This window comes from Sceloporus occidentalis, unplaced genomic scaffold, assembly GCF_023333645.1.
Source record: "Sceloporus occidentalis isolate IW3139 unplaced genomic scaffold, rSceOcc1.0.p SCAF_3, whole genome shotgun sequence".
In the NCBI taxonomy this organism is placed as follows: Eukaryota; Metazoa; Chordata; class Lepidosauria; order Squamata; family Phrynosomatidae; genus Sceloporus; species Sceloporus occidentalis.
In genome coordinates, this window is record NW_028316983.1 from 47,206,989 (window position 1) to 47,222,789 (window position 15,801).

Consider the following 15,801-nt stretch of genomic DNA (forward strand, 5'->3'; position numbering starts at 1 on the left):
ATACACACACATGCCTCTCCACATTTGTGCCTTTGACTTTTGCGGATTTGATTATACACTGATGTTATTAATATGTTCTCTCTAGGAATATCTAGGTCCTCCAGCACAGCTCTGTAGTTAGCTTTAATCAAAAGTTGCACTGAAGGAACTAGAGAAAATACTCCACTAGGCATTTGTAACTCCTCCAGTGCAATTCTGTGGTCGATGTCTGGCAGATGTTGACCACAGAGTTGCACTGGAGGACCTAGAGATTCCTAGAGAGATGTTGTCTCAGGTAAAAACACAGTGTTTTTGTTATTTGCATTTTTTCCACATTCATGGGTCCTGTGCCCCTAATGCCAGTGAATTTGGAGGGATGAGTGTGTGAATGGCTGCAGTATCAGCATTTAACCACTGCTACCAGGACCCCCTACATATAAGGTGAAAAAATCGGTACTGCAGCCATTCACAGCCACAAGGTTGTGAGTTCGATCCCAGGCAGAGCTCATCCTGGCATCCTTCCATAGGTTGCTAAAATGAGTGCCCATCTTGTTGAGGGCATTTAGCTCAAAAATTGTAAACCGCTTAAGGAGTGCTTATTTCACTGATAAGTGGTATAGAAATGTCCTTGCTATTGTTATTGCTATGTTTAAAACAAAGATAAATAACAATTTGTATTCCCACCCCCTGCCCCCACCTTGAAAGAAACCCCATTAATATCTGCAACTGAAAGCAGACTTGAGTTCTCTGGCAATTATATGCTGGGACTCAGGATCATCTTTGTGATTACATCAGAAGTGCTAGTCTTAATGCACAAGTCACAGTAAAATTAGCCTGCTTATGAGTGCATTAGCAGGATGTGCAGTTGCGTATTAATGAAAAACCACAAGTTAAGATAGAAAAGACTTTCCAAAGGCATTCATTTAGGAGGTGGAAAAACAGAATATAATTGTGTGCTGGTTTTTACAGGTATATTTGAATTCATCCAGTCCAGCCATGATGGCTTAGCCTTCTTCACAAAACCATCATTTTCAGGATTGGTAACTCTTACTTTAGGATGTGTGCTTCCTGGATAATTGCTAGTTCTTCCTAACAGCTGGGATGGTAGCCTGCAGAACAGTGGAAGGGCCAAAAACTTTAAAAAGGTTTTACTAGTTGATGGTGCAGAGTTTGGGGGATGATGTTAACAAAAGTTTTCTAGGGTAGGTCATTCCTGAATGACTTGTTCAGTGAAATGGAGAACAAATGCCAGTGATACAAATATGTGCAATTTGCTTGATTTATTTCGTTGAATTACGAATATAGCGTATTTAAGTTCAAAAATATATTTGCTTGAAGTTCCTACAGTGATGATAAATTCTTCTTAGGCCCAAAGCAGACGGGCCAAAAGTGCCAGCTTCAGGCCGTATTGGGTGTGATGTTTATACGATGCATGCCCTGAACGCAGCCGGAAGCTACGCAGAACCTGCCCCAACCTGGAAGAGCCACTCCTTCCCGACAGCAAGATTGAGGACTACGGTGGCAGCCTGAATCAGGCTGGGGGCTGTGCGGTTGCTGCAGTCCTGGCACAATCAGGCTGGGAGTGGCCTCTGGTGGCTCCTTTTGTCCCATCTGCTTGAGGCCTTAGAACTAGGGATGCTGACTATATAAACTAGGTCATGTGGAGACTCATTATTTCTTGCCACTAAATACTGCTTAGCCACATTTGTATAAAGCTGATGTCCATTAGGTAAGTTGTAAATTGAAATTCATGTGTATTAAGTAAATCATTTTCTGTTCTGTCTATTTTTCCTCACTTTATTTTAGGAAGCTGAAGAGGGAGTAATTGCTTACGAAGATTGTGGGGAGAAGTTGACGATTCCCTACCAAGCTAAGGACGTGGAAGGATCTACTTCACCTCAAATAGGAGATAAGGCAATGCAGTGCAATCATATAATAATTATTATTATTTGTAGTTTACAGGAATATTTCTATTTAGTATAATCAGGCCTTCATAGCTTCTCATTCACCACTGTCTGTACCATGATTTGTAATCTTTCAACATGTATATGTATGTGCTCAACAACCACGTGAATTAAGAATAGTACTTACATGAAGACTTTTTAAATCATTGGAATTGTTTTCTATGAACCTTGTTCAAAATGCTGTGTCCTTATATTGAAATTTGTCTACTGCTAGATTTTGATGGTAGAAGGAGTCAGTGTTTGGTTAGAGACAAGAAAGGCAAGACATTTAGCCTCCATTAGCTGCTACCTGCTAACTTACTAATGGTACAGTAAGAGGCTTTTGACCTTTTGGAGAACTGGGTACTTATATGAAGGGGGGACAATCAAAAGAAATCTGTCATAGGTTATCATCACCTATGAACAATGAGGCAGGTAACATGTACAATTATGGTAGTTCCAGAGTTGCATTTGTTTGTTTGTTTGTTTATATCCCGCCTTTCTCTCAAAACAGGACCTAAGGCGGTGAACATATATAAACATAACTTTAAAACTGTACAATTAAAATCATAAAAATATAAAATATAAAAATTACAAATATAATTTTTTTAAAAACATGTTTTCTCTTAAGGTTTCTAGAGAGCACTCAACTTTTAGAACTAATATGTATGCTTTTCATGCAGGTTGAGTTTACAGTCTGTGAAGTTAAAAGAACTGGGTTGCAGACAGCTACATCTGTCAGAATGCTTGGTAGAAACTACACTTCAAAAAGGCTTTTGGGATATGTGGCAACTCTAAAAGATAACTTTGGATTTATTGAAACAGCCAATCACGATAAGGAGATCTTCTTCCATTACAGGCAAGTGTCTGCCTTAAAGTCTACACATTGTACGAGAAATGTAAAGGCTGGCTTGGAACACCTTCTGTATGGTTAACACAGCAGTGTTTTGGGATGTTCCTGGTGGCTACTTGGCAGTGGTTTGAAAATCTTCTGTGCATTGAAGGGAAATCCATACTGATCCAACTCCTGAGGAAAACATAAACTCAAGGGAAGGGGATTCTGAGGCAGATGAGGTATTTTCTCCCTCACTAAGGGCTCTTTCACACTACACAATGATAGTATTGTGATTCCACTTTAACTGTCATGATTCTATCATATGAAATCCTGAAATTTGCAGTTTAGGTAGAGGTATTTAAGAAATCTCAGAAACATCTAAGGTACAAACCACATGATTAGAGGGGATGAAGCCATGCAGTTAAAATAGAATCCTAGTGCTTTGTTATACATTGTGAAAGGGCTCCTAGTGTAACACAAGGATGGGGTGAACACACAGTAATAGTGGATACTCAACTATATTGGACATCTTGTGGGATGTGACTACTCCCAAAACTGGCTTGGGATTGTATGCAGCATTTGCTGCTTTGGTTATGTTCATTATATGGTTTTTGGGCAAGACATTTCTGGCTCTATTTCCCCTTTCTAATGCTAGTGATGGACTAGTGTCCACATTCCAAGATGCAATAACAATCTCTGTGCATGCAGAGGGAAATGAGGATCTTTCTACTTCCTGCTGTGGAAGAGATAAGATAGGGCTTTGTTGGAGCATCTGAAAGATAGAATAAAGTCTTGAGCTTCCCACCTGACGATACATTGACTGTCTTAGAAAATGGAACATAGTTTTCTGTACAGCAGAAATTCTTATTAGATTGATTGCTACTAGAGCTGTATGTTGTAGAGCTTTAAACCTGAATAGATTTGATTTCTGAGGTAAAGATAATTCTTGTAAAAGTTAACTTTGGTACTTTGTCACTGTTCTAGTACTTTAGTTGTTGTTAACTGCCCTCGACTTGGCCCTGATTCATGGAGACCCTATGGTTGAGGCATCTCTAAGTCCCCCTATCCTCCACCGCTCTGCTTAGGTCCTGTAGATTCAGGCCTATAGTCTCTGATTGGGCCCATCAATCAGACACTAAATTATTGCTCAGGTGTGTACAACTAACAAGCAACAGATATGTAGGTAGTGTTAAATTCTCTGAATCAGATGAAAAAAAATGCATGATTGTTTTCAGCGGGACAGCAGTTTTGTTAAGCCATTGTACCTAAATCATGCTTCAGTAGTTTTCAACATTTCTAGACTTCGGAAGCAGTTGAATGTTGTGAATCTTATCTGAGAAAACACATCACTTTCATATATGTGCAGCTGATGCCTACCTTATGAGCTAGCCTTGACAAAGGGTTGCTAAGGCTGTTTGTCATGTGAACAGTGATGTGAGAAAAGTGGTTCTAGAAGAACTGTTTTTGTGAATTTATTGAACAGAGTATAATATGAATGTTCTATCTAAAAAGGCTTCTCTGTTTATTAAATGGTAATATTTTGTACTCAGTCCTAATGTAAATGCTTGAAAAAGAAATGGGCATTGTCAGGATCATTCTTGCATTTGTATTGAAATGCGTTTTTGTTAAAATTAAGATGTTTTCATTATTCAAATTAGTTGCTGGGTCCCATTTATTCATTCTCAGTGTTTTTCTGTAACTGTTTGCAGTGAATTTTGCGGTGACATTGATAGCTTGGAGCTTGGAGACATGGTTGAATACAGCTTATCAAAAGGCAAAGGAAACAAAGTCAGTGCAGAGAAGGTGAACAAGACACATGCAGGTGAGGCTTTCTTAAGCTTTATTTCAACTAGACTTGGATGCCCAGAGTGGGTGTAGTTGATAGTGACCATGTGAGATTTGAGTTACATTATATACTAGCAAAACTGATAATCATGGAGGGTCAGTTTGTGCCAATTGTCATTTTTGGGGTGAGACTGTTTTTTCTTTATAGTGCTCAAATCCTTATGAAGGTGTATTTACGTTTAAAACTATGAAAGATGCATGTCATGAAAATCTAGGTGTTAAAATTTCCGAGGGGGTGTGTTTCCTCCATTTGGTGACCATTTATATGTCACACAGAGCTAGGAGCAGAAAATATGGATAAATAAGCTTGGCAGCAAAAGGTCTGTACATGTTTCATAATACTCTAGCGTTGGAAGAGGCCACAAGGGCAAGGACCATCTCGTACACCCCCATGCTATGCAGTAATATGCAGTTGGAGCACTCCTGAAAATGCCCCTCAGCCTCTCTTTAAAGACCTCTAAAGAAAGATAGTCCATTATCCTCTAAGGCAGTCTTTTTCATTAACAGTTGGTATCTCTTTTCTTGTAATTTAAATCCATTGATTTGTGTTCTAGTCTACAGCAGCAGAAAAAAAGTTGCTTCTTCTTCTACATGATGTCCATTCAGATATTTAAAGATATATCTATCATGTCACTTCTTGGTTTTTGCCAAGGATAACATACAGTACTCCCTAAATTGTTCTTCATAAGACTTGGTTGAAGCCCTACTTTCACTGTAAGGTACACAGTATCTTCCTCCTTTTTTTAGAGAATTGTTCTTCCTGAATGAAGATGCTAGCCACAGATGCTGGCGAAACGTCAGGAAGAAACTTTTCTAGAACATGGCCACACAGCCCGAAAAATCCAGAAAAAAATATCTTCCTGAATGCTTTAAGACATGATCTTTATAGATTTGACAATCCCTAGACAAACTGGCAGTGTAAGAGATGATAATGCTATTTATGAGATGGAGATATTGATAATAAATGTTTTTATTTACAATTTATTTATAAATTTATTATTGAATTGAAACGAACAGCAGAATTGTACCACTCAGTGTTTGTAACAAGTTGGAAATAAGTTGTGCCATGTGGTTCAGTTCATGCACAGATGCAGATATCAGGATTCAGATCTCAAGAATTACCACCTTAGAATAAAGAGAATCCTTCCATCATTAATTTCTACATGCATAATTAGATCATCTATTTTACTATGTGATCTTTTGGCTGAAAAAAGGTGTTTAGGAAGGAAAGCAATAATGTAGATCTTTGTAGATAAATTGATATTTCTAAACTGTTGAAGGCTTTGTCATATGTCTAATTTTAAATAATGTAAGCCACTCCTATAGCCTTTTGGCTGAAGAGCGGGGTATAAATACTCTAAATAAATAAATAAGGGTTAGCAGTTCAAAAACAGAATTTTCATAAGAAAGTTTAAAATATAAAGTGCAACAATGTTGCAGATTTGGAGCTACCTAGTCAATTCTAAGGCCTCCCCTTAATCAGCAATTATGAGGTGCAAGAACCACAACCTCACTCCTCAGAAGACATGTTCTCATTTTTTCTTAAGGGATCAGCGATAAACTACTTTCTGGATTCTTTCTGTTGTCTTTGCTCGTGATCACAGAACATACTTCATGAAAATTTGTAATTTTTTGTTTTGTAGTGAATGGCATCACGGATGAAGCTGATCCAACTGTTTACACGGGTAAAGTAATTCGCCCTCTCAGGAGTGTAGATCCAACCCAGACTGAATACCAGGGAATTATTGAAGTAATGGAAGATGGTGAGTTGTGTGTCTCTTAATTGTTTCACTTAACTGTGTAGTTGTTTGGTTTACAGCAGTGCTGTTCAAAGTGGCAATATCTCTCTTTTTTCAAAATAAATTTATTAGTTTAAAAAAACGTACGAAACAACACAAATATCATACAAAAGAAGAAGAAAAAACAACTTAAGAGGAAATGCAGCTAGCCCACCAAGTGTATTTATATGCAGTAATTGTTATTCGAGAATCATCTTTACCAACATAATTTTCCCTCCTTTCTATCTACAATCTTCCCTTGATCATTCTTTACTTTCCTTTAATACCTTTTTCTTTCTCTTGTTTTCATTCTACTTTCCTAAATCTGTTCTACTTACTTTACAGTACTCTCTTCTCCTCTAACTTTCTACTTCACTTCTCCTCTTCATTTCTTATATTCTCTTCACCTTCTTCTCACTTACTCTAACCTTCAATCACATTATTTAACCTTCATACATCACTCACACTGACTTCCTTCTTATCAACCTCTGATTATTACAGTTTTACCTCTCCTGACTTTCATCTTCTTGCTTCTTATGAGTCTATCTGATTTTTCCCTTGTTCTTATTTCTATTTTTCTTTTCTTGTATTGCTTGCCTACTTCATCCTTATCTATTTAACCTATTATTAGATTTAGCTACCATATTTCTGCTAAATCCCTCTTTCTCTGACAGTTTTTCCAATTGAGCTTTCCAGTGGTATCAGGTAGATTCAAAGTGGCAATCTCTGATGCTGTTCCAGGAAATAAATAAACAGCAGTAGCCAATGAACTTAGAAATATGATATCAGTCTCTTGGCACATGGGAAATAAGTAATTGCCAGTCCCCACTGTCAGAAGTACTAGCTTGCAAGGTGCCTCTTTATGTAGGGATGTTGATTGAAATTACACTTGCCTAGTAGTTTGTTGAAAATCAATCAATAAAACATAGTTGAATTAGTACAGAAGCTGTTACATTGGTTCACTTTGCTTTGTGTTTGCTTCTCTAGGAGAAATGAAAGGTGAGGTCTATCCTTTTGGAATTGTTGGTATGGCAAACAAAGGAGACTGTCTGCAAAAAGGAGAGACTGTGAAGTTCCAGCTTTGTGTCCTTGGTCAGAATGCTCAAACAATGGCTTGTAACATTACATCTTTCCGTAGAGCTACTGTGGAATGTGTGAAAGATCAGGTCAGCAAATGTGTTTTTACTTGCAGTCATGTCTTCATTGTATATAAAAATTGAATCATTCATTTAATATTCATCTGGTTTAATTGAAACCTAATCCCTGAAAGCTAGATCTGGTATAATTCCAACTAGTTAAATAGAATACAGGATTATCAGAGAGGTAGGAAGAAAACTGTAAAAGCAAGCACGTCTCCAAAATGTACAAATCTATTTTGGGTGGCAGAGATCAGGTAGTGGTGATGTTAGGATAATTGTTCCATCAACCTATTTTTAAGAAACAATTACAGTGCCAGGTGTAGTTAAGGCTATCTAGATATAGGGGCGAACATTCTGAATTTTGAAAAACATAAACATAATTATCTTCTTAAGGAATTGTACAGGCTACATGGAAGTGCATTTTCTAAAATTAAAATGCATATTCTACCATAGATCTGGGGGATCTTAGAAATGCCCAAGGGATTACAAGAGCTGCTGGCAAAAATATCTGAGCCCAAACGTTTTCCAGCCCTGTGCCACAAACATTGTTATTGGGAATTATTATAATGTGCATAGAAGACATAATCTTTGTTAAGAACATTAATTCTAGGGTCTGCAGTACTGTGTCCAGTAAGATTAAAAGTGATCACTCACTGGTTTCTTAGTATTGTTACCTTTTATGTTTGACCTTGGGACTGTTGAATACTTCCATTAAAGGAAAATTGTTGTCTTAACAGGAAGACTCCTGTTCTAGAATGTCAAACTTCTCTTGCACAAATGGAAGCCTAATTGTGGGTCCAAGCAGATGAGCAGCCTCTGAGCTGTGCTGGACCATGGCAACCAAACACTGTGGCCCCAAGGCTAGCTGCTGCCCCAATCCAGAATGGACCACTGGCAAGGAGTGGTTTTTCCACATTGCTTTTGCGTCTGGGTTTGGGACACATTAGCTGGCCTGGGGCCATGCCACATCCCCAAATCGGCCCGAAGGTGGCGCTTTTTGCCTGTCTGTTTCATGCCAGGGTTTCACAGGCTTTCTGTTTGCAATTGTGGTTTTCACTTGGATGTAAAAAAAAAAGATTTGGAGTGTTTAATACTCACTGATGTCATTGATGGGAAAGGCTGCTCAAAAATACTTAGGTTGAGCCAGGGCTAGGATGTTTTTGAAAACATGAGCTGTCTGGGACAGTGTGAGTACTCTGAATTTTGTGCTGACCAGTAATAACTACCATTTCTCTTTCAGTATGGTTTCATAAACTATGAAGTAGGTGACAGCAAAAAGCTCTTTTTTCATGTGAAAGAAGTTCAGGATGGTGTGGAACTGCAGGCTGGTGATGAAGTAGAATTTTCAGTCATCCTCAATCAACGCACAGGGAAATGCAGTGCCTGTAACGTGTGGCGTGTTAGGTAAGGAACTGATACTGCTTGGTCATGTTCTTCTTTAATAGTGGGAAACTAAGCAATCCAGATCAGATATCTTCATAAGAAAATTTCAGGTGTCCTTCAGCTGCCTTAACACTGGAACATGATTAAAGACCCCTGTTTATCAGATGATTGGAAGTATATTGGAAATAAATTTGAGCACTTCTGATTGTGATGATCTTCTGTAAGCTTATCTATTTTAGGAATATTGTAACATCAGTGATAAATTTATCTGTAATATTGTTGGTATAGAATGTCAGAAAGTCTGCCTTTGGCGAATTACTAAATTAAATATGCCTATTCCCTGAAAAGGGCCTTAAAATGTTTATGAGCCAAAACATTATGGGTTTTTATTAATAAATATCTTTCTCTTTCATATATGGGATCTGCATGGGTTTAGTAGTTTCTGCATTTTCTGTTATTATCCGTATAACAGGTTTTTTTTAAAAAAAATCTACAATTTGCTTCACCACTTCTATTTCCATTTGGAATATTGTCATAAAATCAGTCTTAAAATTGTCTTTGTCACCGTAGGAGTCCCTGATAGAAATAAATTTTCACAATTATTTTTGGAATACATAAGAAAAATATTTTAAAAGCCATTAAGTTGGGTCTTTTTCTCTTAAATACTTGTCCTAAGCCTCTCAGTTAATTAATTGGTCTCTATTAACAGTGAAGGTGCTAAGGCCGTAGCTGCTCCACGTCCTGATAGACTTGTTAATCGTTTAAAGAGCATTAATTTGGATGATGCCAGTGCTCCTCGTCTAACTGTTCTTCGTCAGCCAAGGGGACCGGATAATTCAAAGGTATGTTATAAGAGACTTGCCTGATGTGTGGCCATAACATGAAGAGCTTAGCTTCTGGGCAAGAAAGACGTCACGTTGATCACTGTTACGCACTAGTAAATTTTAGCCAGCTGATTTCAACAAGAGGTGGAGGAAGGACATCAAAATACAATAGAAACTCAGTTTTTCCCAAGGGCATTCATACAGTGCTACCTCGGGTTACGAATTTAATTCGTTCCGCGGCGCCGTTCGTAACCCGATACATTTCGCAACCCGAAAAGCCGCTGGAAAGCCGCTAGCCGCGCTTCCGATTTGAATTTCGCGCCGAAACGCGCCGAAATGATTTTCGTAACCCGAAAAATCTTTCGTTACCCGGAACAGTTTTTTTAAATCTAACTTTTTCGTACCCCGGAAATTTCGTAACGCGGTCAATTCGTATCCCGGGGTACCACTGTATCTGGCTGTCAAAATGAACTGGATAAGGATACGCCCAAGGTGTAAAGATAAAAGGGAATACAATGGAAGATTTTACTAATATTGGTTAGTGATATGGCAGTCTATAGAGTGCCTACATGCATTCACCCCTGAAATGAAAATGTAAAATAAGCAGTGGGAAAGACAACAGAGGGTAGGGAGATAAAACTAGGAAGATGCAAATGCAAGCAGATACAGTTACCTGTACTTGATGACAATTGAGAATGAAGGTTAACGTATGTAGTTGAAATTCTTGGGATAGGGAGATGGGGAGTGCTTCGAGGAATGATTGAAGAATGAGTTTAAAACTACTGAATGCTGTGGGTGGGGATTCTTGTATAGGGAAAAGGAAGATGTCTGGGAAGCACCAACTGGAGTCATTGTTCTGTTGAAGGTTGCTACCCAGTTTATTATTCTCTACAATTTTCATCCTTTATTCACCTTTTTTTTTACAGCGGTTTCAGGCAGTTTTGATGCCTAATTATTGCATTACAGTGTTTTCTCATGTTTTTGTAGCAATGTTTGTGCATTTCTAATTTCTCCATTAGCTGTTCACTGTGGAGAAAAAAAGTGCTGTGCATGTTTTCAGGGCTTGTTTGTGTTCAATGAAAAGTTTCCTGTGGTTTTTGAGGAAATCAGCAGTTGGACTCCACATGCCTATAGGAGGAAACACTGATCCTGAGGCAATTTAACAAGGCTATGCAAGGGGCAATTATTAATGACTTATCCTCCAGCTGTGATAAACAGAAAATAATATACAGCAAAGGATCTACAAATAAGAAGAGCAGTGTAGAATATTTTAATCTGTGATTCAGCTGCTCTGAGACTAAAAGGTGCAAAACCAATCAAAGCTACCACCAGAGGACAGTTTAAATATGTCAGCAAAAAGACTGTGATTTTTAACAAGGGTATCAATAATGTATCAAACTTGCACACTTTTTTGTAGAGGGCTAAGAATAGAGTAGAGAAATAAGGATGTGTAAAAGGAGTGCCTATGTATTTGGAAGAAAATAGGAAAGAAGTAAATAGCTGGTCTTTGCTGTTAAGCCTGAGCCAAGGGAGCGTTACCAGCATATTTAAACATGGGTGAAAAGATGCACATGAGGCAAGTTTATAAAGCAGAATAGTTGGTGAGATGGTAATGCAAAATAACATCGAGGGTGCATGTGACAGCATTAGATATAGACAGATAATTGACAGTGGAGGGCAAGAACATGAATTAACATCAACTCAGTGACAAGACACTTCTCTTTTCATCTTTATTTTACAATGTCTTGTTCCAATTTAAACTCATTAAATTGTTTTTTATTACAGGGATTTGGTGCAGAGAGAAAGATTCGTCAAGCGGGCGTGATTGACTAACTGGTCTCAAAGCGAATAACTGCATAGGAGCAAGTGGTGGGGTCTGGTGAAGGGTACTGAATATTCCTGTATTCATCCCTTCCAAATTCTAAGGAGCTATTACACCCATTTTAACACCTTCCTCATGTTATGTTTAAAAATAAATTTATGAAACAGTTTTAAAATATGCACAGTTGCATCCTGGAGAACGTAAGGTGGCGCCTTATAGTATCACGTTTTAGAAGCTTTTTGAATGGTGCATTTAACGCAACTGGTAACTGCAAGTCTATTTTGCCTCTAAGTGAACATTATAGACAGTTCTACTCTGGTAGACCTTATGAAATTCTGCACTGAAAAAATTATATATATATAATATACATATATTTTCCTTAATTCACTTCTGCCAAGGTGTTAACTATGCCTTAGCTCTCAGTTGCTTTACCCTCCCCAAGATGGGAGAGGTTCACTTCCTGTTCATTCTCCTCCAATTTTGAGGACCATATAAGGATGGATATACTCTTTATGTAGAATCCTGTATGAGCACTCAAACCAGCTCCTTAAGTTGATGGCCAAATGTTAAAATGTTTTTTTATGTCTCATTTAAACTCAAATCCATATAGCAAGCAAAGTTTATCTCCTAGATCTCATTGAAGCTATCTTCCAGAGTAGACTTATAGATTTTGTAATTATCTGCAATTAGCATGCACAGTGCAGAATTTCATGAGGATAAGGTGTGCCATCAGTGTGATAACTTAAAGATATGTAAAACAATGCACAAATTTGCTGCTGCTTAGAACACTGCAGCTTCTAAACCCAGTTTATTTTACTGATTAAAAAATTTAAAAAGTTGTGCCTGAAGTGAATACATTTTTTTCTTTTTGCAGCCAGCACCCAGTGTACTGTAAAAGAATACTTAGGCTTTCCATAGCTGTATTGAGACTTTCATCAAGGTGAAATAGTTGATGTCTGTGTGCTTTTTTTTTCTCCCTCCAGGCCCCTTCTCCCCCCTCCCTTCCCTCAGCCACACTTTATCAAGCAAGCAAACTGAATGATTGGTCTAAGTATTACTTTAACCAAAAAGATCAGGAGTTATTTTCTTTGAATAGAGGACAGTACTGTGTTTTTTTTCCCCATGTTACCTCTATTCTCAATTTAGGGTTTTTCTTCTCTGGGAGATGCATTATCTTTGTAAAACAAACATTGCTTTCTCCAATTTTTCTGTTAATGGCGAAGAATGGAAATAGAATAAAGTTTTACTGATTTTGAAAAAGTGCCTCAATCTTGTAACTCCTTCATTAAACAGTTCTTAGTCCAAAAACATATGTCATCTAGCACTGAATAGACTTTCCTAGTTTTTCCAGGAGGTTAGGGTTCAAGTCCCCTCTCACCAGTGGAAGCCATTGGGTGGAACTAGGTAAGTCACACTGTCCCAGCCTCAGAGGAAAACAATAATAACCCCCTTCTGAGCAAATATTGCTGATAAAACCCCAAAATAAGGATGCCTTAGGATACCACAAGTCAGAAATGACCTGAAGGCAAATGCACGTTATACCAGACAGCCCTCAAAGGTCAGAATTCATCTCCCACCCAGTGGATTCTTAAGCTCTATAACAGAAGGCTCATATGAACTCAATATTCCAAAATGTTGATGTGGGATGCTAAGGAACATGTGATATCTGCAGGGAACCTTCTACCATCAAAGTAAATAGGCATGGCTTTTTTGGCTTTCTAGGAAAAAATTACAGATATACATATTTAAAAAACAGTATTGCAAAATGTACATAAAATACACAGGGACGATCATTGCTGCTTTTTCACACAAGTCAAACATTTAATTTTTTTTGTCCTGTGCCTTCAAGTAATTTATGACTTAAGGTGACCCTAAAGCAACTCTACCATATGGTTTTCCTGGCAAGATTTCTTCTGTGGGGGCAGATTACTATTACTATTATCTGAGTCTGAGAAAGTGTGATTTGCTTAAAGTCACCCAGTGGGTTTCCATGGCTGGGCATGGGATTCAAACCATGGTCTCCAAAGTTGTGCAATGCTCAAACCACTACACAACACTGGCTCTTGACTAAAATTTCATAGGGTTATTGAGAGCTGCTGAAGTTGTTTGGGGGCTTGATTAACTGCTTGAACTGTTAATTGACAGTTCTTGAAGTAATCTTTGGAATTCAAGTCATCTGTCAATTTATGGTGACCCCATGAATTTCATAGGGTTTTCTTAGGCAAAGAATATCCAAGAGATGGCTTTGCCAGTTCCTTCCTCTGAAATGTAGCCTGCAGCAACTGGTATTCGTTGGCAGTCTCCCATCCATTTAGCAGTCCCATTAGGTAGTTTAAAAATGACACGGAATGTATGGGCTATGGTAAAATCAAGTATATTAATACTTCCCATTGCTTTGTTTTCTGGAAAGGTAAACGTGTAAGGGAAGTAGGGATGGCTAATCTATCATGTCGAAGAAGAATAAATCCCAAGTAGAGCTTTGGAATTTGTTAAATATAATACTTTAACCATTTAGGTTGGACTCTGGCTGCATTAGCACTGCAGAAATAATCCAGTTCGACACCACTTTAACTGCCATGGCTCAGTGTGATGGAATTCTGGGATTTGTAGTTTTGTGAGTTGCTTAGCTGTCTGTCAGAGAACTCTGGTGCCATAACAATCTACAATTCCCAGAATTCCATAGCATTGAGCCATGGCAGTTAGTCTCAAATTGGATTATTTCTACAGTGAAGATGCAGTCTCAGACTAGTTCTCACTGGAGCTCTGCTTGAGGAATACAATCAAATAGTCACTTGCTCTGGATCCTTCTTCCCTTAGCACTCCCAGATGTCACTTTTGATACTGTTCTAGTGGCATTAAGCCACTGAGGTTTAAATGAAAAGCAAGAGGAATGGAAGCAAAATGTACCCTTTTGGACACTTTAAGTGTTCTGCACTCAACAGATACGTTCTCCTTAGATTGTATGGGGTAAAGCATTCACATCTGGCAACAAAGAAGCAAGAGCAATTTGGGGAACTTGTGCTGAAGAATCTCAGATTGAATGTGCTCCACTATCCATTTAAAAAACATCAATAAATACAGGTTTCCCTTACACATTTCAGTAGTGGGTTATTTGCTGTCAACTTTCACTTGCATCAACTCTATGAAAGAGACATCCCACAAGCCCCACACATTAACAACCTTGCTCAGGTCATGCAAACTTAGGGTCATGGCTTCTTTTATTGAATCTTGTCTGTAATACAGTCTTGTTTTCCCAGTGCTGCCACCTTTTCTACTTGCTCATGTTATCTCATGATGTGTCCAAAGTACAGTGTGGCCATGTCATATGTGGGTGTGCCTTATATGGCATATGCTGAAAGCCACGCTGAAAAAAGCCCTCACACACCCTGGAACATTTAATGGGGCATGTGTGCCGCAGGCACAAGCCCCATTATTTCTAATGGGGATCCAGCATACACTGGATTTCTCTTGTGCAACGCGGTCCAGAACGGGTCCCCCGCATAAGGGCCCACTCTACTTAGCAGCAGTTTGGTTATTTTGAATTTAAGTCCTGGTTTGGTTTGCTCCAAGGCAGTTTTTCTCAGGCTATCTGATCTGGAGGACTGCCCATTTTTCCCCCTAAAGTGCCAGAGACTCGTGTCTTATTTGTACCCATTGGCTACCTGGAAACATGAGTGGCAGTATTCTAAGACCACCAATTTGAGTATTACTTACTGTATGATATTAAATACCGTCAAGTCAACATCAACTTATGGTGATCCTATGAATGAAAGACCTCCAAGGGGCTATTCAGATGGTGAAAATAATCCAGGTTGACTCTCAGTAGTTCACACGCATGCCAAATGTACCCGATTAAGTTGGCGGGTGTGTTGCCAAAAAGCCACTTAACCCAGGATAATTAATACCAGATTTTTTGCTGAGAATTTTAAAAAAGATTCACAGTGTGAATAATCAATGTGAATAGACCTGGGATAAAACTGCGTGATTTGAATACATTTCAAATACATTCACATACATTGAGTCTCATATTTATTTGAGGGCTGGCACATGTGAGCAACTGAATTCGCAGAGATGTGGTTCCATAGTTGAATAAAACATGGAATGCATGAGTGAGGTGATTCACATCATTCTGCTCAAAATCAAGATATCTGAAAGCCCCCCCCCCCCCGCCAACAGCAGCCTTGCTCCGTTCTTAAGAGTCTTGGTTTCCTGGATTGCATCTATCTATCCTGTAAGGTGGTCTTCCTCTTTGC

General features: G+C 38.5%; 1 protein-coding gene across 7 annotated transcripts in view; it reads left to right on the plus strand.

The window, feature by feature from the left end:
- Positions 1-12,808, plus strand: part of CSDE1 (cold shock domain containing E1) — a 33,640-nt gene extending 20,832 nt beyond the window's left edge. For all 7 annotated transcript variants that reach the window (XM_089514344.1, XM_089514345.1, XM_089514346.1 and 4 more), the window contains 8 exons: positions 1,786-1,893; positions 2,606-2,781; positions 4,467-4,579; positions 6,246-6,365; positions 7,368-7,546; positions 8,760-8,923; positions 9,612-9,744; positions 11,512-12,808. In XM_089514344.1, coding sequence (XP_089370470.1) covers positions 1,786-1,893; positions 2,606-2,781; positions 4,467-4,579; positions 6,246-6,365; positions 7,368-7,546; positions 8,760-8,923; positions 9,612-9,744; positions 11,512-11,559 — 1,041 coding nt within the window. In that variant the 3' untranslated portion in view covers positions 11,560-12,808. The remainder of the gene's footprint in view (positions 1-1,785; positions 1,894-2,605; positions 2,782-4,466; positions 4,580-6,245; positions 6,366-7,367; positions 7,547-8,759; positions 8,924-9,611; positions 9,745-11,511) is intronic.
- The last annotated feature ends 2,993 nt before the right edge of the window (positions 12,809-15,801 follow it).